This window comes from Desmodus rotundus, chromosome 1, assembly GCF_022682495.2.
Source record: "Desmodus rotundus isolate HL8 chromosome 1, HLdesRot8A.1, whole genome shotgun sequence".
In the NCBI taxonomy this organism is placed as follows: domain Eukaryota; kingdom Metazoa; phylum Chordata; class Mammalia; order Chiroptera; family Phyllostomidae; genus Desmodus; species Desmodus rotundus.
Genome location: NC_071387.1, coordinates 97,522,399 through 97,545,508, shown reverse-complemented (window position 1 = coordinate 97,545,508; position 23,110 = coordinate 97,522,399). Strand labels below are relative to the sequence as shown.

Below are 23,110 nucleotides of genomic sequence, written 5' to 3'. Positions count from 1 at the left end.
GGGCTGCTGGCTTACAGCTATCGATGTTTACCTGATAAGGAATTAAAACAGAAAAGTTAGATCACACCAGCACACATGCCATCAGATCAACAACATCATAATGCGCCACAATAGCCTCTGAAAACCCCACGGTATGCTTGTGAGAGAAACAGAGTAAAATGGCAGGTGACCCTCAGTGTGACTCTGACAGCAGTTGGCCCCGTGGGTCCCCAGGCCCCTCTCAGAGACCCGCTGGACCAGACCCTTGCTTGGGGTGCAGTTAGCGGTGGAGTTTGCCGTGGAACGTGGGGCCCATCGTTCCCTGTGGCTCACTGGGGTGACAGGCGGTGCCCAGGGCACGCAGGGTCCGGGCCACCCTGGAGTGGGGGCGTGCTGACAGAGGCGGTCTTCCACGGCACGCGAAGGTGGGCGGGCGGTGCTTCTGTACGTGGTCCGGGGGCTGGGACCAGAGACGGAAAACTGGGGCCCGTGAGCCCCAGGGGGCCCACCCCCTGGTTTCGTGAATAGTATTGTTGGCACGCGGCCGCGCCCGCTCGCTTACGCGTGGGCCATGGCTGCTTCCGGGCTAGATCAGCCCAGCTGTGTCTTTGGGACAGACATGCTGTGACTCCCAAAGCCCAAAGCGCACTGTCTGGCCCTTCTCAGAAAACGTTTGCCGCCCCCTGGCCTAGCCCACGGGGCGCGGGGCCGGCTGTTTGGGGAGGCACTTTAGGGTCACGCCGTGGTGCACAGGGCGTGCGCCCCAGTCCTCTGTGCACTGGGGGGCCGTGCTCCCCAGAGGCGGCTGGAACACACACGCAGGCTGTCACACATTCTTTGATGCCACGGCTTCTTCCCTTGCACTGGCTCCTGGGGATGAGCGGAGTCCTGGGGCCGAGGCGGTGGCCAGGGCTGTATAACAGTCCATGGTGGGTGTGCTGGGGGCTGTGGCCAGCAGGGAAGGCCGTCCTGGTCCACTGTCCCCACCACTCACCCTGGCCTCTCTGCTTCCAAGTCCCCTGATCTTGCCCTTGAGGCGGGACGACCAGGAAACTGGAAGAGCATGTGGGTGCTCGAGGCATGTACTGGGGACACCCACGTGTGCACAACGACGACCTAACACAGCCCCGTGTCTGCAGAAACCACACGTGTGTCCCTGAGAACAGGGAAAGCACAGTGTGCCTGTGCAATGTGCTGATGGACGACGTGGTCAGTGGGGACACCTATCAGCTGGACCTGTGGGCTGGGAGGCAGCTGCTGTGGAGTGGCTCCTTCAGGCCCAGCGAGCACGGTGAGTGGGGCCGGGCAGGGTTCAGGGGCTCCCACGCCAGCTGGGCTCGGGGCGGGGGAAGACCCCAGCAGCCTCTTACCACTTCTTAAACTTGATGGGGTTCTTGCTCTCGTCTGGGCCTTGGTCCTCCCATCTTTGCAATGGGGCTGGGCTCAGCGGTACATCGGGCCCTTCAGCTCAGGTGTTTCAGCCCCGGGATTTAAGAGCCCTGACTGGGGCGTGGGGAGCAGGCCTGTTGGACAGATACGCTTGCAGCAGGTCAGAAACGGAGGGGGGCTGTCCTTCCGCCCTCTGTGGGCTGCTCTGCTGCTGCTTCAGGCAGTCTGGACCCCGGAAGGCTGGCCTTGTCCTCCCCTGGGAGTCCCTGCAGGCATTCCCCCAGACTCGCTGGGGTGGGTGACAGGAGTTCAGGGGTTCAGCGCACCATTCGGCTCTGCGTGTCCTCGGGTGAGTCACGTTACCTCTGAGCCTCAGTTTCCAGAAGACAGTTATTACCCCACTTTGCAATTTAGTAAACTGTAGAACAGAGAAGGCAAGTAAGCCGCCTAAGGTCACACGGCTACTAAGCAGCAGAGGAATCTCTGACAGGTCTCATGGAGCTCACAGCCTCCACCCCTCCATCAGCAGTTCCGGAAGGGCCTGCTCATCCCGCTGGTGGTCAGGGGTATTTAAATTGACCCGTGAACAGACCCACAAAATAATTCTTACATATGTATGTTCATTTTGATGCACATTATATATTGATCCGATTGCTTAAAAAGACACTAAGTTTCTTAACACATGAATCAAAATAAAGAAAAATAGTAAATAGCATAGCACACAGATGTGGCCAATAGTGTGCAGGATGAAAGAGGAAATGCTGAAGTTCGGGGACCTTTGGTTTATACACTCTGCATTCGCTGGAGAAAGGCAGTCACGGCCAGGTCCACGCGGCACCAAGCAGAGTCGCGGCAGCGTTGGGATGAGTGTCAGGGCCGTGACTCCCTGTCACGGATGTGGGGCTCACCGAAAGCCCCAGTGGCCGGGGCCTGCAGGCCAACAAGCCTCACCAGACGCCGCTTCTCCCCAGTGAAACCCAGGACCCCCTTAAACCTCACAATCGACGCCGACGTCTCCCGTACGTGGCGGCTGAGCTGGAGCAACCCGTACCCTTCTGAGAACTTCCTGCACTCCGGGCTCTCCTACCAGGTCATCGTTTCAGATGAAGATGACCCAGCGTCGGTGAGTGGGCCCTACGGGGTTTCTGCACCACCTCTTGAGACTCAGGTGGGTGGAGACACAGGCCCGGGGGTGGAAGACGGAGAGGACGGCTGGGCTAACAGCAACCAGGGACTTAGAGTCCCAGCCTCTTCCCTGGGCTCTGTGCCAGGCAGCCCTTCCACCCCTCGTCCGATGCCCAGTGTGCAGAGAAGGGACGTTATTTCTGGGTCTGCTCCCCGTCTGCAAAGGAAGGCTCTGGGCCACGTCTGTGTTTCCCAGGGGCCGGAGGGACACTGAGATTTCGGGAACACACTTAGATGACTGAGTCCCACAGCGCGACAGTCACTCAGCATCATCTCCCTCCCGACCCTGACTGGTGAGGGAGGTCTCAGCTGAGCAGACAGGGCTGCTCATCCTTGGGGTGACCGTGGGAGGCTGTGGGCTCAGACCCTTCCCCCAGAAAACAGGTTTGGCCATAACTTAAAGCCATCTCGCCGGGTTCTCACTGCGTTTACTTTTCCGTGACACCCATGGCATCCGATGCTTGCGTTCCAGCCTCAGCAGAGACAGTGGCCCCTTTTTAAAGGAGTGTATTGGCGTTCTTCACACGCAGAGCTGACTTATCTGGGAAGTGAATAACGGTAGGGCGCGCACAGGGACGGCTCGGCCCCTCTAGCTTAGTGCTGGTGAGGGTGGAGGCCACTTCCTGCCGCCACGTTTTCCCCTCAGACATTCCTCTGGAGGACATCCGCACCCCACGGACCCCTGTGCCCCACAGCGCTGGGCTCTGATACCTGTCCGGCCACCTGCGGTCTGTGTGATCTTGAGCATGTCCCTTAACCTCCTTGTGCCTCAGTTTCCTCATCTCCGCCCTGGGGATAACGAGGCCACCACCCCATGGGCTGCTGAGAGCAGAGTGGGTGACAGACAGGCCCCCACGGCTGGCACGAAGAATGTTGCACACACCCTCCTCCTCTTCCCCTGCGGCCACAAGCCTTGGAAACTCCCATCAGCTCCTCCCTCCCGCACCCTGGCCTGTAAGGCCCTTCGTCAGAGCTGTCGAGGGTCTGCACTGGGCTGTGCCTTCATACTGGACCCGAGCTGGCCTGCCCTCGGCCACCAGGGTGCAGGCCCCAGACATAGGACGCTCCCACGTCAGCTTCCGTTGCTGGTGCTTCTCTTCCTGGGCAAGCCAGGGAGGGGGTGGGTGTTGATTTCCATCTCTCAGGTGTGGTTGCTTCTTGGCCCTGTGCCAGGATGTGGGCCAGGAGCAGGAGTGGGGCCCACGCACCGTGAGGCTCAGAGAGCACTTGGGGAGAGGGGGCGGCATAGATGCCAAGGGAAGAGGCAGGTCCAGTTTTGTCCATTAGTCTTCCCACGTCCTGTGCCTGTTCAGGGCACAGCCTAGATGGGAGAGAGGCATCCAAGCAACGTATGTATTTGCTTATCTTGGCTGGACCCAGCTTCCAGGAGTCTACCCATTGCTTGGCCCGGCTTTATTCTGCATTGGCTTCGTTTTCAGGCAGGCTCTTCCTTCACATGGCCAACATGCCCACGAGCAGCTCCAGGCCTAGGTCCCAAGGCTGCAGTGGGAAGAGTTTTTCCTTCCAGAGAGTCCTCACAAGAGTCCTGGGCTTGGGTCATGGACCCAGCTGTGGGCAGGAGAGAGGGTGCTGATGCCATGCTCTGATTGGCCAGGGATGAGCCACATGCCCATCTCTGGACCTGCAGCTGCGGTTAGCTGCACCTGAGCCAAATGGGTTGAGAAGGGCAGGGGGTGGTTTGCCAAAGGAGACTCTGGGGCGGGGGAACAGGGACTGGGCTGTTAAGAAAGAGAGGAATACTGAGGCTGAGAGTGCTGTTGTCTCCCAGCTCTGGTCTCCCACAGCTCCCACCCTGTCCTCAGCTCCCCCGGGGGCTCCGGCTTCCCCAGTTTATCCAGCAGTCTGTTGAGGTTTTGCTGCCTCGTTGCGCAGCCTCTCCTCAGCTCACTTTACACCAGACCTTTGTCCCCAATGCTTTCCAACCCAAGTGGAAGCAGAACTGCTGGAGCTGCTGGCACCAGGAAGGCACTGCAGGGGCCGCAGGCAGAGGGAGAGCCACAAGGGGGCCGGCCCCTCAGGGAGAGGAGCCCCAGGCAGAGGGTTTGGGCCGTGTACTTGCTGGCAGAATTGATCTTGAACACAGACTTTATTTCATTTTTTATTTCTAAAAGTTTTTAAAAATCAAACTCATATTTATGTGAAGTAAAACTTCAAATAGTAGAGAAGGACTTAGAAGGAAAATGTGTTTCTCTTCCACCTGCAACCTCCAGTCCCTCTTCCCAGAGGCTGACCACTGCTCTGCCTCTTGCCAGGAGGGAAGGCAGGCTGGCTGGAGCAGGGCGAGGGTCTGAGGCACGTGTCTCCGTCCGGAGAGGGTGGACGCCCGGGCAGGCAAACGTGCGTGTTCGTTCATCACTGAGCCCGCTGCTACATAACAGCGACAGCACACAGTTACTGCCCCAGTTTCGGGGGGTCAGGAGTCTGGGTGCAGCTCGCTGGGTCCCCAGCTGCAGTGAGGAGTTGGCCGGGGCTGCGGTCTCACCTGAGTCTCAGCTGGAGAAGGGTCATCCCAGGCTCCTGTGATGTTGGCAGCATTCGGGTTCCTGGGGGCTGTCGGACCGAGAGCGTCAGGTTCTGCTGGCCCTTGGCGGGAGGCTGCCCTCGTACCAGGCCAGCAAGGGGCAGAGAGAAGTGTCCTAGCGAGCTGGGATTACAGCCTTACATAACACAGTCACGTAGGTGTAGTCCTGCCCCCATCACCTTTGCACAGTCTGTGGGTTAGAAACAAGTCACAGGCCCTGCCCACACTCGAGAAGGGGCACCCCACAGGGGCACGATACGAGGCGGGGGGCTCTCAGAGTCTGCCTGCCCCCATTTTTTTTAACACGAAAGGCAGCAGACAACACGTACTAATCATCATCTCACCTTTCCCACTTAACACCAGACTTTGGACTCTCTTCCCAGTGGGGGCTGGTGGGCGGGGCTGAGATTCTGGGCCAGTGATTTGGGCCGGACTGTGGAGGCTCCAGGAGCCCACAAAGGAGAGAGGGGCACAGCGACTCTGCCTGTGCTTCAGGAAGATCACTGGTACGCTCCCTGCGTGCCAGGCCCTGTCCTCAGGGCTTACCTGTATTAACCCATTTGATCCTCACAACAGCCCTGGGAGGTAGGCACTTTTATGATCCCATTTTGCAGAAGAGGACATCAAGGACCAGAGAGGTTATGTCACTTATCTAAGGTCTCACAGCCAGAAAGTGACAGGAGGGACCCTACCCTCAATTCACAGATGAGGAAACATTCTTTCTTGCCCAGTCATGCTATGTGGCTAGTCAGTGGGGGGGGGGGAGGGCGGTTTCCGGACCGTCTCTGCAACTCTGGTCACAGCTATGGAGCTGCCAAGTGATGCCTGGCTTGCAGGAATAACCAAATACCCAGGCTGGTGGCTCTGAACCACCGCGGGGTCAGCTAGAGTGGGAGCAGCAGCCAGAGTGGGAGCTGGTGTTCCCCTCCCCCAGCTGGTGCAGTAATGTCTTCCTTTCCCCCACCAGTGCACGGTCCACAATGTGACCTACAGGGAGCCCACCCTCCGCCTCCCAGCCAGCACCCTAAAGCCTGGGGTTTCCTACCGCGCGCGGGTGAGGGCCTGGGCTCGGAGCTACAACAGCACCTGGAGTGAGTGGAGCCCCAGCGTCACGTGGCTTAACTGTGAGTATCTGTTGTGAGTCCTGAGCACTTAGAATCTCCCCTCCCCACTTTTACTCTGTGGCCAGACGCTCCCCCTGGCCGAGCAGCTGGGTCTCCATGTCATAGGACTCCTCTAACGGCAGGTCACAGGGCTCAAAGTGACGCACCGTGCTGGCCGGGGTGGGGAGGCTGGGTGCAGTAATGACAAGCCCACAAGGTCACTGCACAGATGTATTTCTCGCCCGGGTAACTGTCCAACGTGAACTTGGCGGGTCTGTGGGTGGTTCTCCTGGAGGCCCCATCATTCTCTAGGATGAAGATGATGAACCCTTTTTGTTTCGTGGACCCCTTTGGCAGTCTGGTGAAGCCTGTGGACCCCGTTCAGGATAATATTTTTAAGTGTATAAAATAAAATACATAGGGCTACAAGGGAAGCTAATATTGAAATGGAATTATAAAAATATTTTTAAATATATTATCTAGGAATATGTACTTCTTTATTGACACATTGAAAACAAGATCCGGGGATAGTTCTCATAAACACCAGGTTTTCTGAGTAGACGAGCAGAAGTGATATTTCATGGTCTGGCAGCTGCAATGTGATATGAGAACAGCTGTGATTTCTGTTGGGAGCTGAGTAACTGGTGCTGCTCTTACTGTGGTTTGCTCCCTCCGTTCCTAACGGGAGGAAATGCTAGGTGTCAGAAGTTAGTGAAAAATAAAGATGTCATTTCTGTCCCATCCAAGTTCCCAGACCCTTGAATTCTATCTGCATCTTCATTGGAGGTCTGTAGGCCCCAAGGTAAGAATATCTAAGGGCCCTCCCGTTGTCTGCATCCAGCCAGCAGAAGGGGAACGAGAGCAGGGAGACCTCACCCGCTTCTTAAAAGCCTTAGCCTGGAAGCGACACACCTCACTTCCTCTCACGCTCTATTGGTGAAAGTGGCCACACGGCCACACATAACTGCAAGGGATTCTGGGAAATGTAGCCCCTCACTTAGTAGCTGCATCCCCAAAACAACTCTTTGCAACTTTATCACATGACTTTTGCAATAGAAATATTAAATTATCTCACATAAAATGAAGTCTTACAAGTGGATCTTCCCAGGTGGGCACATTGCTACCTGGCAAAGAAGAAGGGGAGGTAGGGAAGGGGAGGCCACCTCCGGCATGGTCTGCTCAGTGCGGAGGGGGAGGCTGTTGTGAACTTTCACTGAAAGAAGGATTCTTTTTAAAAAAATTTTTTTAAAAGATTTTTATTTATTTATTTTTAGAGAGGGGGAAGGGAGAGAGAGAAACATCAATGTGTGGTTGCCTCTCTCGTGCCGCCTACTGGGGACCTGGCCTGCAACTCAGGCGTGTGCCCTGACTGGGAATTGAACCAAAGACCCTTTGGTTAGCAGGCCAGTGCTCAATCCACTGAGCCACACCAGCCAGGGCTGAAAGAAGGATTCTTCGAGCGCTGGGCACAGTGGTGCTTGGCAGGTACTCCAACGCCACCCACCAGTCCATCCACCCACCCGTTGCTCACCTTGTTCCGTGGATGACTCTTTGCCCACCTGTCTCCCACGCTGGGCTGTGAGCTCCGTGGGTAGTATCTACCCTGTGTCTCAGGGCCAGGTGCACAGGAAGTTCTTGGGAAAGTTCTGTTGAGTTGATTTGATTCTAACGTTGCCTGGGGAAGGGATGGGAAAGGAAGAGAACTAGCGTGTATGGGACATATGCGGTGTGCCGGACACTCATTCATTATTTCCACAAGTATTTATTGAGCTCCTACTATGTGCCTGGCCCCATGCTAGACGCTGGGGAATCAGCAGTGACCAAAACAGACAGAAACCTCTGTTCTTGTGGAACTGGCATTCTGGAAGGGACACAGGAAATAAGTAAACGTAAAAGTGAATCAGATCTAGACTGAGACAGTAGTGAGTCTGGGAAGAAAGAAAAGCAGAGTAAGGCGCGGAGTGATGAGGGGGCAGCAGCAGAGAGGGTGTGGGGGGTCCAGAGCAGGCGGCAGCGGAGTGAACGCGGAAGGAGCCAGCCGTGTGCAGACGTGATGGCGGATGCGCAGGGGTGGGCGGGCACTGTTCTGGGTGAAGAATGTATTCAGTCACATAACCCTCCCAACTCTGCCACTGTTAACCCCACTGTGCCAATAAGGAACCCAGGCACAGAGGGTGTGCAGGCCTGTCCTGGGTCACCAGTGAGGATAGGACAGAGTCAGGTGCTGAACTCAGGTGGTCCAGAGTCACTGCCCTTGACCTCTGTGCTTCAGGAAAGAGCAGCAAGTTCAAGATCCTGAGGTGGCACTGAGCTTTGCAGGAGCAGGGGACAGCAAGGACCAGCGTGACAAGGGCTCAAAGCACAAGGGAGGGAGGAGGGGTTGAGGCGGGAGGGCTTGGTGGTGGCCAGATCATGCAGGGTCTGGGAGGACCCTTCCCTGAGGCTCGGTCTCCAGCTCTGGGAAGTGGAGACCAGGCTGCGCTCAGCACGATGCAGGCTCACGGCTTCCCTCCCACTTCCAGACTACCCGTGGCCCTGGGAGCGGCACCTCCCGCTTGGCGTCATCATCGCCTGCATGGTCATTCTGGTCGTCTGCGTGTCCTGCTATTTCAGCATCATCAAGTGAGTTCGGGGCGGCCCCTTTGGGGTGCGCAGTGGGCAGGAGGCCCTCCGCTCGCTTATCAGCTTGCAGTCCTCTGCTCGGCGATAAGTGCGTGTTGAGCAGCTACTGCGTGCAAGGCACTGAGGCAGCAGCTGAGACAAAGCCGGCAAGGACCCTGTGCTCCTTGTGGGAGACAGATGTCAGCTTGACAAGTAGCCACAGCCGTTTCCACGGTGACCTGTGGTTGAAGGAAATGTAACCAGGGGAAGGGCAGGAACGTTCCGGGTGCTGTTGTAGGTGGGGAGGCCAGGGCAGGCCCTGACTGGGGGAATGAGCTGGCCCGGGTAGGGCTGAGGAAGGGACTTCCTTGGCAAAGGGAGGCGGGTCGTGCCCGGGGTATGATCGGGACAGACAGTGGGGGGCATGTGACAATAGACCGAGAACTGTGGACAGTTGCCCTGACGGAATCAGGAGGCCTGGGTTCGGGTGCTGGCCCTGGTGCTCGGCAGCTGTGTGACCGTCAGCCTTGGGCTCCTCCTCTGCAGGCTGGGATGTGGCGAGGACACACTTCTTCAGCCCTAGGAGCCCCAAGGGAGTCCTGGATCGCGGTGGGTTGGAGGGCAGGAGGAGCCTGGTTTCCAGTGGGGTTGAGCCCGAGGAAGCATAGCGGCTCAGAGCCTCAGTCCTCCCGTCTCTGAAGTGGGACTGGCGAGCCCTGCCCTCCACGTACGGGTCATCGGTGGCTGAGGATTGACACGGGGGTGCCCCGCACTTTGCTGGGCACACATTAAGTGTGCAGGGATTGCAAGTTTTCCTCTCTACGTCTTGTCACTGACACCTCTTAGCCACACTGGTCTTTTCCCCCCTCTCTGAGCCTCAGTTTCCCCATTGCCTGACCTTCCCAGCCCCACTCACTGTGTTCCAGCACTCCAGTCTCCTCGCTGTTCTTCGAACACACTAAGCAAGTTCCCTCCGAGCCTTTGCAGTCACTGTGCCCCGAATGGGAAAGCCGTTTCCCCAGGCATCGCCATGACTCCCTCCTCGTCCACCTTCAGTCGCCACTCAGAGGTCACCTCCTCAGGGAGGCCCTCCTAGATCCCACGCTCCATTCCTCTCTATTCCCTTCTTTATTTTTATCCATGGCATTTAATGGGGTGTCTTGTGTTCATTTCCGTATCTGTTTGTCTGTCTCCCTCTTCTGGAAGGTCGGTTCTGTGAGGGCAAGGCTTTTGTCTGTCTTGTTCACTGTTGTGTCTCCGAAGCCTGGCAAAGTGAGTGGTACATAGTAGGTGCTCGGTAAAGACATGTTGACTGAGTGGAGTCAGCAGAGGCTCATCCAGAGGTAATCTGAGGACCTTCCCTCTCAGAGCTGACTCTCCATGGCTCCTGGCTGACCCAGGGAGAGTGCAGGAGTCCATTTCTCCTGGGTTTCCTCAGCTTCTCAGGCCGGCCCCAGCCTCTCCCTGGCACCTTGCTCTCCACTGCTCTGTGGAGGGGATTTTGATGGGAAAGCCCAGAATTCTCTGCAGCTTGAGTCTCTCCTACTTCTCTGGGGCTTGTTCCCACTGAGGATGGAGACGTCAACTGAGGACCCCCGTTCTGGGCAGCAGAATGCTGGAGCTTGACCCGGCTCTTCTGCCTGTTGGCTGGCACTTCACCCCTCTGGGCCTCAGTCTGCTCATCTGTGAATGGGGTTGGCAACAGAACCTGTTTCGCGGGATTGGGGTGAGACATCCAAAACCGATCAACATGGTCTCTGACCCCTGGTAAGAACTGGCGACTATGATCATTTGTATGGGAGGAGAGACCAATCGACCTTTCCCTCTCCTTTTTCAGGATTAAGAAAGAATGGTGGGACCAAATTCCCAACCCAGCCCACAGCCCCCTCGTGGCCATTGTCATCCAGGAGTCTCAGGTAGGAGCGTGGGTTGGTTCGGATGCTGCGGACTGCCTGCATGAGGAGCTAGGATTCAGGATGTGTGGGGTGTTAAAGACACTCACTGGCTTTGGGAATTGCACCTGAGCGGTCGGGGACGTTTCGGGGGAGGTGGACTCAGCAGCTCAGTGTGGTCGTTAGGAGCCCAGAGGCTTCCCCTCCCCTCCGCTCAGCTTTCGTAGCTACTTTTCAACCTTCACTGGGCTCCTCTCAGGTTGGTCCCCGGGTGCTTTTCCCTCCCCTGGGAGGAGATGACCCCTGAGGTCATCTGCATGTTGTCTCCTGGGGAGGTACCAGGGCAGGCAGCCAAAAGCAGAGGGAGGCGAGGACACGTTTCCTGTGTCTTCCTCTCACGGTCAGGAAACTGCGGCCAAAGTGCCAGCAAATCCCCCCTCGTTTCTCATGGGCCTGAGGTGCATCACATGCTGCTCCCAAACCATTCCCCTGAGACCCACCAGCGGCCGCCCCTGAGCTGAGGGCGGGGCCAGCTTCCCCAGTGCGAGGGCCTGTGTGGTTTGCCTGAACTACGTCAGGGTTCTCTAGGAAGGAGGGAGGCGGGGATGCAGGTCCTGTCTAGAAGGTCTGAGGGTTCTCAGTTCTCCAGGGACCCTATGGCAGGCTCTGGAGTCCGATGGTGCTGGCTTTGAACCCTTGCTCTGCCACTTCCCTGCAGGGTGGGCTTGAGCAAGTGGCTTAACTTCTCTGAGCTTCAGTTTTCTCATGTGGGTTGTCGAGACGAACTCGGGGAGGAGGTCCCTGAGGGGGCGCAACGGGAGATTAAGAAAGACACAGACAGAGACAGTTTAAGGAAAAGCGGGGCCAGGTGGGGCATTGTCCTCTGATGGAGAGACAATGACCCTGAACATGGTCTCTGCGTTTATTTTATAAGGGTTAATTACATAAAGGTCAAGGATGTTTTGCAGACTCAGGGAAAAACTGCAGGCATAATTGCTCCATTCCCAGGCTATCTAAATGATAAATATTTCTTCTGCAAAAGTTAGAGTCGCATTCAGCTGAAGCTTGCGGTTAACTGTCTCCTTCTTAACCCCTGTGGGTCCCGACCGTTGCTGCTGGCTCGATCCACCTTGCAGATGCAAGCAGTCAAGTGCGGCCTTGCCAAGCACTCAACCTTAGCTTTGATGCCAGCCTTCACCGTCCTCCACAGTGGGTTGTAGCAGTGTTTATGTAACAGGGCTGGCATGGGGCTTCACCAAGACAATGCATGTAAAGGGTATATTACAGGGTCCTGCACATAGTGTCATTTATGTATCAGTCAGCTTTTGCTGTGTGACAAATGATCCCAAACCTTAGTTGAAACCACAGCCATGTCTGTACTCTTGCTTCTGCAGGTCAGCTCAGCAGCAGGGTTGGGGGGGGGATCTGGGCCGGGCCGGGTGCCTCTTCTCTGGGCTGGCTTGTCCCCAGTGGCTCCCCTCACAGGTCTGGCAGTTGTCTGACTCTCCCCTGGGGAATGGAGGTGACTAAGCCATGTGTTTCTCGTCCTCCAGCAGGCTGGTCCAGTTGGCACAGTGTCACTTGTACCACATTCTATTGGCCAAAGCAAGTCACATGGCCAGGCCAGATTCAAGCAGTGGGAGGACCTGTAGACGACTGTGTCCATTTTCCCATCAGCCTCAACAACTTAATATTAGGGTCATCTCACTAATTCTCAGGAAACTGAGGCTCAGAGAGCTGAATGAGCTGGTCTGACCTCGGATGTGATGCCAAGGCTTACATCCTTCCCAGGGCGTCAAGCCTCACAGTGCTTCCTTTCTGAGCATGGCCCTACGCCAGGCGGGCCGGGAGGGCTCTCCGCTGTGTTTCATTGGCTGTCTCTGTGTTCCAGGTGTCACTGTGGGGGAAGAGGTCCGGAGGCCAGGAACCAGCCAAGCGCCCGTATGTATATGAAGCTCAGGCATAGCCTATGGGGATTTGGAAGGGGGTGGAATTGGTGCGGTGGGCGCCGCCGTGAGAGGGGGTCACACCCCCCCTCCGTGTCTGCCTTCTCTTCCTTGGCACTCGGCACTTTTCCTTCAAGGGGCGGCAGGAGGAGGAGTGTCTGGGTAGGTAGGCTGCCGACCGAGCCCCCTGAATTGCCCGGTGGGTCAGGCACGTGCTGAACCCCCTGGGGAGTGCACAGTCTGGCCCGAGCAAGGCTGGTGGAGTGGACTGCCAGTACAGCTGTGCCAGCTGCTAGGATGCTGAGTTGTTGCATCCTGGTGGCAGATACCACTATCCTAAACCCTTGGGTGTGCCACCACCACCTTGGCCTCCTTAGCTCCCCCGGAGGGCCTCCTGGGCCTACCCACAATCCAGTAGCTAAAGAGTTTGTACCGGGCACAGCAGGGGACTTCAGGACACAGGGAGCCCTAGGGCCCTACAGCTGCTCTAACTGGTCATTACTTATGCTATGTGGTGATAAGTGTTTTAAATACCATCATCCCTGACAAAGTGCTTTCCTTAGGTTATAGATGAGTTTGTACTAAGTACCAGGTTGTGTGCTGGTCTCCAGACACCCCAAAGTAAGACACAGGCCCTGCCTTCAAGGAGCTCCCAGGGCAGCGGTAGCACAGACTGGTGCATTCTCGACTGTAAAGTCAGGAAGCATGTCTGCCATAGGGAGACATCAGCCCAGGGTGATACTAAGCTGGGCTTTGAAGGATGAACAGGAGTTTTCCAAGTGGAGACACTGAACCCTGACCACACCTTTGCTTTTGCAGACACTGGAAGACTTGTCTTACTAAGCTCCTGCCCTGTTTCCTGGAGCATGACATGGAAAGGGATGACAGTTCCTCCAAGGCTGCCAGAAAGGGGCCTTCCCGGGGGCCTGGAAAATCGCCGTGGTGCCCTGTGGCGGTCAGCACGACGATCCTCTCGCCAGAGAGCGTCAGCGTGGTGAAGTGCGTGGAGCTGCTAGAGGCCCAGGTGGAGAGTGAGGAGGAGGAGGAAGTGGAGCAAGATAAAGGGAGCTTCTGCCTGTCACCTGAGAGCAGCGGGGGCAGCTTCCAGGACAGTAGGGAGGGCATCGCGGCCCGGCTGACAGAGAGCCTGTTCCTGGACCTTCTCGGGGCTGAGAATGGAGGCTTTTGCCCGCAAGGCCTGGGGGAGTCCTGCCTTCCTCCACCTTCAGGAAGTGGAAGTGCTCAGATGCCTTGGGCTGAGTTACCAAGTGAGGAGCCTTTCAACCCAGAGTCAGCCCCTCTGACGCAGAGCCCCACCTGCCTGGCTTTCCCAGAGATGCCCGCCGTCGTCGCTGACAACCCCTCTTACCGCAGCTTCAGCGACTTCCTGAGCCCGTCCTCAGGTGCAGGAGAGCTTGCCTCAGACGCACAGCTGTCGGAATGCCTGGAGGGAGGGGACCCCAACATCCTCTCTTCTCCCCAGCCCTCCGAGCCACCCACTGCACTCCAGCCTGAGCCAGAAACCTGGGAGCAGGTCCTCCGCCAGAGTGTCCTGCAGCACAGGGCAGCCGCAGCCCCCGCCGTGGCCGCCCCCAGTGGCTATCGGGAGTTTGTGTGCGCGGTGAAGCAGGGCAGTGCCCCGGGCGACAGGTCGTCGGGCTGTGGCCCTTCTGGAGCAGCTGGGTATAAGGCCTTCTCCAGCCTGCTCGCCAGCGGTGCCACCTGCCCAGGCACACCTGGAGTTGAGGCCAGCAGTGGGGAGGGGTGCTACAGGCCCTGCCAGAGCCTCACTTCTGGCTGCCCTGGGGTTCCTGCCCCTGAACCCCCGTTCACCTTCGGACTGGACATGGAGCTGCCTCCCAGCTCTCAGGACTCACTCCTCCCAAGCAGCTGCCCCAAGTGTCCTGGTCTGGAGCCGGTGACAACGGGGAAGGACCGCCAGAAGCCCCTGCTCTCCCTGGAACTGGCCACAGATACCCTCGGGGACGACCTGGGCAGTGGCATTGTCTACTCAGCCCTCACCTGCCACCTGTGCGGCCACTTGAAGCAGTGCGGCAGCCAGGAGGAGCACGGCCAGGCCCGTGTCGTGTCCAGCCCCTGCTGTGGCTGCCATTGTGGAGACAGGCCTGAGCCCCCAGTGAGCCCTTTGAGGGACGCAGACCCCCTGCCAGGTGGGGCTCCCCTGGAGGGCAAGTCCTCCCTGTTCTTCCAGCCTGGCCCCAGCAGTGTTCAGAGCCCCCAAGTGGCGGCCGTGCTCTCTGCAGGGCCCACGCACACGAGTGCATCCTAGGCGCGGGCCCCTGGTTGCTGGGAGCACCTTGCCTGCACCTGTGAACATCTCCCCGGAAGGCAGCCCAGCTGGCAGGTTTCCAGGACTCGGAGGTGCCATTGCCACCTCGTCGGTCCACGGCTTCTCCAGCATACTGTCCCTGTCATGCCCACGCAAGGCGTGTTTTGTCCACCTAGTCCCTCGCTGCCCGTGTCTTGCCCAGTCCTGGGACCAGCTGCTGCCATGTCACTGGCTTGGACACTGAGCCTAGAAAGTAACCCGGCCAGCAGGGGAGGCCTTGGGAGGCCTGGGAAACAGATGGGAAATTGAGGCCCTGGGAGGGTGGTTATTTGCCCAGAGGTGCCCATTCATTCAGCAGAGCTTCATTAGGTTGATGCTGGAGGCAGGATCTGGGCTGTGGGGGCTGCTTAGTCAAGGTGGGGAACAGAGGCCCACGAAAAAGGGTGATTACCGAGCGGTGACAGTTTGCTGTCAGATCCCTACACAACTGTAAGGCTGGGGGCTCCTGTTAAGCATGGGATCCCCAGAATAAACACACCCAGCTCCATTGGGGCTGGTCTGTGCCCCCACGGACACCGTTGCTGGCAGCCACAGAGGCCAGAGGGAGAGCCTCACGCCTGTGACCCGGCTGAGCTGGGCATTCCAGATGTCCTTCCAGTCCTCTCTGCCCGGCTGCCCGTCTCTGCCCCTCTCCGCCCCTCCTGCCGGTCTGGGTGAATGCTTCTTCTTTAACTCCTTGGTTGTCAGACTTCCATGCAGTTCGATTTTCTGTCAGTTCCGGTTGTTTTTTGTTGTCCTCCTTTTGGTTGTGCAAGGAGGCACATTGTGTCTACCTACGCCTCCATCTTGGCTGAAAGTCCTGGTTTCTCTTACAGGTGAGATCATATGGTATTTGTTTTTTGCCACCTGGCTTATTTCACTTATTTCACTTATAATACTCTCCAGTTTGGGCTCAGATTTTTAAAAACCAGAACCTAGTAGCCATTTCTACACGGGCCTCTCACGCACACTGCACTTCAGGGAACTGCCTGCCTGCCCCGGCTTCTGCCCTCTGAGCCAGCCCTCGCAAAGCAGTCCCTGGGACCCTATTTCAACCAAAAGGACTGAGGTTTTCTCAATCTAATTGGAGCTGTGCAGCTCCAACCAACCAGAGCAGCTCTATCCTAACCAATCGGCACAGTGCCTTTTGGACCAATGACGCTGAGGATTCAGAGCCCTCATTAGCATAAGGACAGACCAATCAGGGACCAGGGGCAGAGACTTCTATCCTTATAAGCCAGCTCCCTGACCTGACTAGGAGTGTACTTGCTTTCCCTTCCTCTGAAGACTGAGTCTGTGGCTGAGTTGAAACACTGAAGATGATTTGCTAGGGCAGAGGGGAGAACGTGAACAAAGCAGAGCAAATCGAAGCGCAGTGGAGCGGATCTTTGAGGAGCAGAACTAGCTAGCCAGAAAGCTTTGGCTAGCTAGCTATCCAGCCACTGGCTCCAGGGCTGCCTGATACCTGTGCTGTTTTCACAGCCGTGCTGTATCATAATTGAGCTGTTTTCCCCTGAGTAAAGTTTCATTTTTCACCACACCCCGAATTGGATTCCTGTTGGTGTTGAATTGGTGCCAACCATCAGTTAACAGCGCTATGAGGAAAACAGGGTCTGAGACACGGGGAGCTGTAAGGAGGTGTCCTGAGTTGAGCCCTCGGTGCCTACAAGGAGCCAGGATGGCCTAGGGGAAGCGTGTTCTGAGCAGAGGGTGGAGCGTGCACCGAGGCCCTGAGGCACAAGGAGTTTGGCACACTCAGCGCTCAGACCAGCTGCAGCGTGGTGAGCCAGGGACGGTGGTGGGGATAAGGTTGGCCACAGCGGGCACTGGGGTGAGGAATTTATATTTTGGCCTGAATGTACTTAGCCCCACCCACTGAGAAGCATGGGCCAATAGACACCAGTCTCTCTTCAGTCTCCCCAATCCCAAAATGTGACCTGTCCCTAAGCAGGAGCCCCTGAGAAAAAATGGAGCCGCTGGAAGTCTTCCCCAGGAAGACGCCCTCCCACCCTGCACAGGTGGAGGACCCAGGTTCCCCCTGACGCCAGCACCTGGAGTGGTTAACGTCCTCACTGCTGATATTCTCACCCAGGAATAAAGTGACTCCCACCAGGGATGTGTTGATTGGCACGGTGGAATGGCTGGCTGCCAGGGCCTCTCTTGGAATTTCTTTGACAAAAGACTTAGAAATCCCCTTAAAATCTGGCTCTTGCCCTCCCAGGCACGGGTCTCCACACCGGGCATGAAACACCAAGGGTCTTTGGGGCGCGAAGCCCTAGACCCCTGCTCTGTTTTCTATATCCCCTTTATCCTGCATGTGCCTGTATTCATATTTTCATTTATAAGAAAGAAAGGATAATAAAATCTGTGTTGTATGGGTTGTCTTAAAGATAGTCTCCATATTGTCTTCTTCACCATCTCTTGGGTTGACTCCAGCCTGGCTGGGGCGCCGCTCCAGGCTTCCCCCAGCCTTTCCTGCCAGTGTCCGGTGGCTCTCACCGCAGCTGGTTAAACCTGGTGTGGGAGCCCTGCAGCTTCTGCTCCACCTGCTGCCACCCCCACCCCCACCCCCGTGTATGCCTACTCCTTCCTCGGTCAGAAATTCTCTACATTCACTCCTTCATTCAGGTATTACTCCCTACGAGGCAATTGTTAAAACAAAAGTACATATCTCAAATTTTTACTGGGGAGACCTCCTTGGTTCTTGCCTTGCTCACGAGAGACGAATTCAGGCGACAAACACGAATAGTGGAAATGAGATAGCAAGTTTATCTATGAAATACACTTAAGCAAAAAGGCTGCAAGTGGGCACCGACCTAGTCTGAGAGCCCCACGGATAGTGGAAGTAAGTGGAAATGAGGCTGTAAGGTGTTTATACACTTGAGCCTGAAGCTGCAAGTGGGCACCCTGCTAATCTGGGTGCCCCGGCTATTAGGGTTTGGGGATTTTTATGCTCGTAGCCAATTTCTAGATTCCCCCTCCTCCCCTCTCCAGACCTTGGGATGAATACAGTTTCAAAGGCTTTCTTTCCCAGTGAGTGGAGTTGTTACAAAGGCTTTTTTCCCCAGCTAGTGGAAAGGATACACAGAATCTCAAGGGCTTCTCTTCTCCTGCGCTATCATAGTTTTGCTTGTAATTTCAAAACTCCCGGCAGTTTCACCCCCCAGGCTCAGGACGGCCGAGTTAGTGAGCGAGACACACGCCCCTCCCTCTCCCTACCTTGGTTTACTACCTGTTCACCTAACAAAAGTATCAGCATGGGGTAAAGTTTGATTTTAGATTTACAGGAAGGAAATCAGGAAAAAAGAGAACATTGATTCAAAGAACAAAAATTGGGAAGTGACTTTACAGCAAGACAACCGAGTGTCTAGGGCAGGGCTGCCCAACAGAACTTGACCACGATGGGAACGTTTCGCACTGTCCGTTACAGTGGCCCCTAGCCCGTCTGACTGTCGAGAATTTGAAATGTGGAATGTGTGACTGAGGAAATGATGTTTAAATTTTACTAAATAACCTTTAAATTTCAATAGGCACCTGTGGCTAGTGATTACACTATTGGACAGAGCAGGGCTAGTAGCTCATTTTAGTCCACTACAACTTAATTGTCTCAGCGTGGAGGGAGAAGATCCAGAAAGATGGAGGAAGAGAGAAGGAGGAACACAGACTGCACCAAATGTCTGCCTCAAGAGCCACGGTGGGGGGGGGGGGGTCTAGTGGATCAGGTGGGTCCAGCTCCGGCTTGCTTCCCCCCTCCGCCCTGCCGGAGCTGGAAGCAGGCAATGGTTTCCCAGCGCCCCCTCCAGGCTGCGCCGGAGGTGGAGCGGCTCAGAGGGGCCTGGGCGTGGCCGCCCCCCTGGGGAAGACTTAGCTGACCTGGGAGGCCTCCAGAGCCATTGATTTCGGGGTCCCCGTGTCCCGACTCCACACACTCCTGGCCTTGATTTTCAAAGACGTTTCCTAGGTGGTAGGGTAGTGGGTGCATTTGCTTTAGTTTTTTTTTTTTTTTAAACAAAAAACATACTTGTTGCTTTTTTTCTGATTACTAAATTGGCACGTGCCAGCATCCTCTGATTCAGAGAAACCCTAAAGATATAAATAGGAAAGAGAAAACCACCGGAAATCCCACCCCTGCCCCAGCACCTGGTACACGTGGGCGTCACAGATGAATGTTTCTGAAGATGTATCTATCTCTGTTAACATCCTGTTGAATAACTTGTCTGATATTATTTTCCTACAAAAGTTATTAATTACAAAAACCCAGCAAGAGGTTTGGAGCCCCCATGCGAGGCATGACCTCATTGGCTCCTCAGAGCAGCCGGGACTGCTGCGTGGGTCTCGCCCATGATGCACCCTGACTCCTAACCACCCCCACATTCTTTCACCCCGCTCACAGGCGAGAACACTGAGCCTCGGAGAAGCAAGGGCTCTACCCTCATCCTGCCCCTCTTTGAACCGGCCTTTGCCAGTGGAGCTGTGTGACCTTGGGCAAGGTACTTGACCACTCTGGGCCTCAGTTTCATCCCCACTGAAGACAGATAAGGGAAGTACCTGCAGCCCACAATGCCGGGGTGAGGAGTACATGTCACAATGGGTGAAGGCCAGGCGGCGCCAGCTTCTCCTGTGATTAACTTGCCTAAGTTACCTGACAGCAGCAGCACAGAGGCTGAAGATTCCGCAAAATCCCACCCTCTCCCACTTGTCTATGGACAGGCTGGCCGGTGGAGAGGCAGGCTGCATCAGATTGGCTGGAGGCCAGCTCCTTGGTCCCTGCTGCCCCCTAGTGGCCCACTCTGGCCCCAGCACCTGCCTTTGTTCCAGCAGCTCCGGGTCCAGGTCCAGTCCCAGGACGGTGCACGCAGAAAACCAGACCTGGGAGATCCCCACCCGTGCAACCCCACCTCTCTTTCATCTCTGCATTTCTCCCCTACCCGCTCCAGCACCTGACAAACGGGCTTAGTTGACAAACATTAGGAACTCCTGTTGCTCCAAAGACTGTGTGACATGTGACAAGGGGCCAGTCATGTAACCTCTCTCTGCTTGCTTCCTCATCTGTAAAACAGGAATATTAATAGCGCCGACCTTGTGGACGGACACACTGTTAGATTTAAATATGTTAATACATGTAAGGCTTACAAAGGTGCCTGCGCATAGTTAATGCCTGTCCAGGTGTTTGCCAGCATTCTTCTCATTACGCTGAGTTGACCTGTGGATGTTGTGGAGGTGAGGGTATAAAACATGAAGGAAAAATCCCTGGCTGGGGTAGCTCAGTGGATTGAGTGCAGGCCTATGAACCAAAGGGTCTCCAGTTCGATTCTCAGTCAGGGCACGTTCCTGGGTTGCTGGCCAGGTCCCCATTAGGGGGCGCTCGAGAGGTAACCGCACATTGATGTTTCTCTCCCTCTCTTCCTCCTTCTCTTCCTCTCTCTCTAAAAATAAATAAATAAAACCTTTAAAAAATATGAAGGGAATGATGACATTTAAACTTCATGTTGCTTTTTGCAAAAAGGACAGTCTGGAACAATAGAAATCCCAGGAAAATGGTCTCAGGGGCATCATCCCACCAACTCGTGTTCGTGTCTGTCCGCGGGACTTCTAGGCGTTGTCCATATACACGGTCAGTGTTTGTATATGTGCAGAGATTTCTTTTTAAAAAGATTTTATTTATTTATTTCTAGAGAGAGGGGAAGGGAGGGAGAAAGAGATGGAGAGAAATATCAACTGGTTGCCTCTCACATACCCCCAAATGGTGACCTGGCCTGCAACCCAGGCATGTGCCCTGACCAAGGATCGAACCAGTGACCATTTGGCTCACAGGCCCAGCACTCGATCCACTAAGCCACACCAGCCAGGGCTTTGCAAAGCCCTTCATTCCTCACCATATGGCCACGTACATTATATCTATTTTCTCCTTCCTTTCCCTGCCATTTTCCTCTGGTCCCCTTGGGTTCTTCCACATACCACTGTGTAGGATCTTGCCCAGACTCACCTTCCTTCCTCCCTACAGACCCAAGTTGCCAAACTTCCAACAGGTCTTTCCAGAGGAGAACGAGACAAGAGAGACAGCGGCACAGAGAGAGCGACATTAAACCAAACTTCTGACCCTAGCTCTAGGTGATACCTGATTGCAGCCACCGAATGACCCTTGACTCAAGCTGTAGACTGATTCTTGACCCACACTGTGGACCTGTTTGTGATCCTGGCTGCAGACTGACCCAGGCAATGCTGACCCCTAGCCCTGGCCGCAGACTAATCATTGACCCCAACCATAGACCGACCTCTGACTCTGGCCACCCGGGTCCATCACTGACACACCACCCCATCTGGGAACTGGCGTTTCTTGATTTCCAGCTGGAAAATTCAGCTTGAGTTGGTTAACATATCTGTCCATCTGCCCTGCCTCTCTGCCATGGAACCACAGGGCAAGCTGACAGTTCTCCTTTTTAACCAAGGAGAGCAGCAGTAGGAGAAGGCCCCTCTGCCAACTTCCTTCTGCTTTGGATGTGATGTCTGGTGGTCTGACACCCATCTTGTGATCACGAGGGGACAAGCCTGGACGTGGAAGACAGTGTTCTGAATATGGCACAGTGGGAGAGGGAAAGAGCCTGCGTCCTTGATTACTTCATCAAGTGATCAAATCAACCTCTGGATTCTTTTTTCTTTTTTCCCTTTATTTTTATTTTTTAAAAATATTTTTTATTGATTATGCTATTAGAGTTGTTCCATTTCCCCCCCTTCACTCCACTCCACCCTGCACACTCCCTTCCTCCCACATTCCCCCCCTACAGTTCATGTCCATGGGTTGTACATATAAGTTCTTTGGCTTCTACATTTCCTGTGCTATTCTTACCCTCCCCCTGTCTATTTTCCACCTACCATTTATGCTACTTATTCTCTGTGCCTTCCCCCCCTCCCCCTCCCACTCCCCTGCTGATAACCCTCCATGTGATCTCCATTTCTGTGGTTCTGTTCCTGTTCTAGTTGTTTGCTTAGTTTGCTTTTGTTTTTGTTTTAGATGTGGTTGTTAATAACTGAGTTTGTTGTCATTTTACTGTTCATATTTTTGATCTTCTTTTTCTTAGATAAATCCCTTTAACATTTCATATAAGAAGGGCTTGGTGATGATGAACTCCTTTAACTTGACCTTATCTGAGAAGCACTTTATCTGCCCTTCCATTCTAAATGACAGCTTTGCTGGACAGAGCAATCTTGGATGTAGGTCCTTGCCTTTCATGACTTGGAATACTTCTTGCCAGTCCCTTCTTGCCTGGAAGGTCTCTTTTGAGAAATCAGCTGACAGTCTTATGGGAACTCCTTTGTAGGTAACTGTGTCCTTCTCTCTTGCTGCTTCTAAGATTCTCTCCTTATCTTTAATCTTGGCTAATGTAATTATGATGTGCCTTGGTGTGTTCCTCCTTGAGTCCAGCTTCTTTGGGACTCTCTGAGCTTCCTGGACTTCTTGGAAGTCTATTTCCTTTGCCATGTTAGGGAAGTTCTCTTTCATTATTTGTTCAAATAAGTTTTCAACTTCTTGCTCTTCCTCTTCTCCTTCTGGCACCCCTATAATTCGGATGTTGGAACGTTTAAAGATGTCCTGGAGGTTCCTAGGCCTCTCCTCATTTTTCCGAGTTCTTGTTTCTTCATTCTTTTCTAGTTGGATGTTTCTTTCTTCCTTCTGGTCCACACCGTTGATCTGAGTTCCAGTTTCCTTCCCATCACTATTGGTTCCCTGTACATTTTCCTTTGTTTCTCTTAGCATAGCCTTCATTTTTTCATCTAATTTTTGACCAAATTCAACCAATTCTGTGAGCTTCCTGATTACCAGTGTTTTGAACTGTGCATTTGATAGGTTGGCTATCTCTTCATTGCTTAGTTGTATTATTTCTGGAGCTTTGATCTGTTCTTTCATTTGGGACATTTTTTTTTTTTTGTCTTGGTGTACCTGTTACATAAAGGGGCAGAGCCTTAGGCGTTCATGGGGCGGGGTAACGCTGGTCGCTGCGCTGTGACGCTGTATATGTGTGTGGGGGGGAGGTCCGATAGGGAACAATGGCTCTTTCTCCACTCTCTGCCAGATTTCAGTCACTCCCTCCACCACCCACAATCAAATTGGGCCCCTCTGGTGCTGATTCCTGAGTGGGTGGGCT

The 23,110-nt window shown here is 54.9% G+C and overlaps 1 protein-coding gene across 4 annotated transcripts in view; it reads left to right on the top strand.

Annotated features, from left to right (window-relative positions):
* LOC112304842 (interleukin-4 receptor subunit alpha) overlaps positions 1-17,355 on the top strand; it is a 39,434-nt gene extending 22,079 nt beyond the window's left edge. For all 4 annotated transcript variants that reach the window (XM_053927346.1, XM_053927351.1, XM_053927347.1 and 1 more), the window contains 7 exons: positions 1,119-1,270; positions 2,340-2,491; positions 6,063-6,219; positions 8,721-8,820; positions 10,637-10,715; positions 12,583-12,632; positions 13,457-17,355. In XM_053927346.1, the coding sequence (XP_053783321.1) occupies positions 1,119-1,270; positions 2,340-2,491; positions 6,063-6,219; positions 8,721-8,820; positions 10,637-10,715; positions 12,583-12,632; positions 13,457-14,927 (2,161 nt within the window). In that variant the 3' untranslated portion in view covers positions 14,928-17,355. The remainder of the gene's footprint in view (positions 1-1,118; positions 1,271-2,339; positions 2,492-6,062; positions 6,220-8,720; positions 8,821-10,636; positions 10,716-12,582; positions 12,633-13,456) is intronic.
* The last annotated feature ends 5,755 nt before the right edge of the window (positions 17,356-23,110 follow it).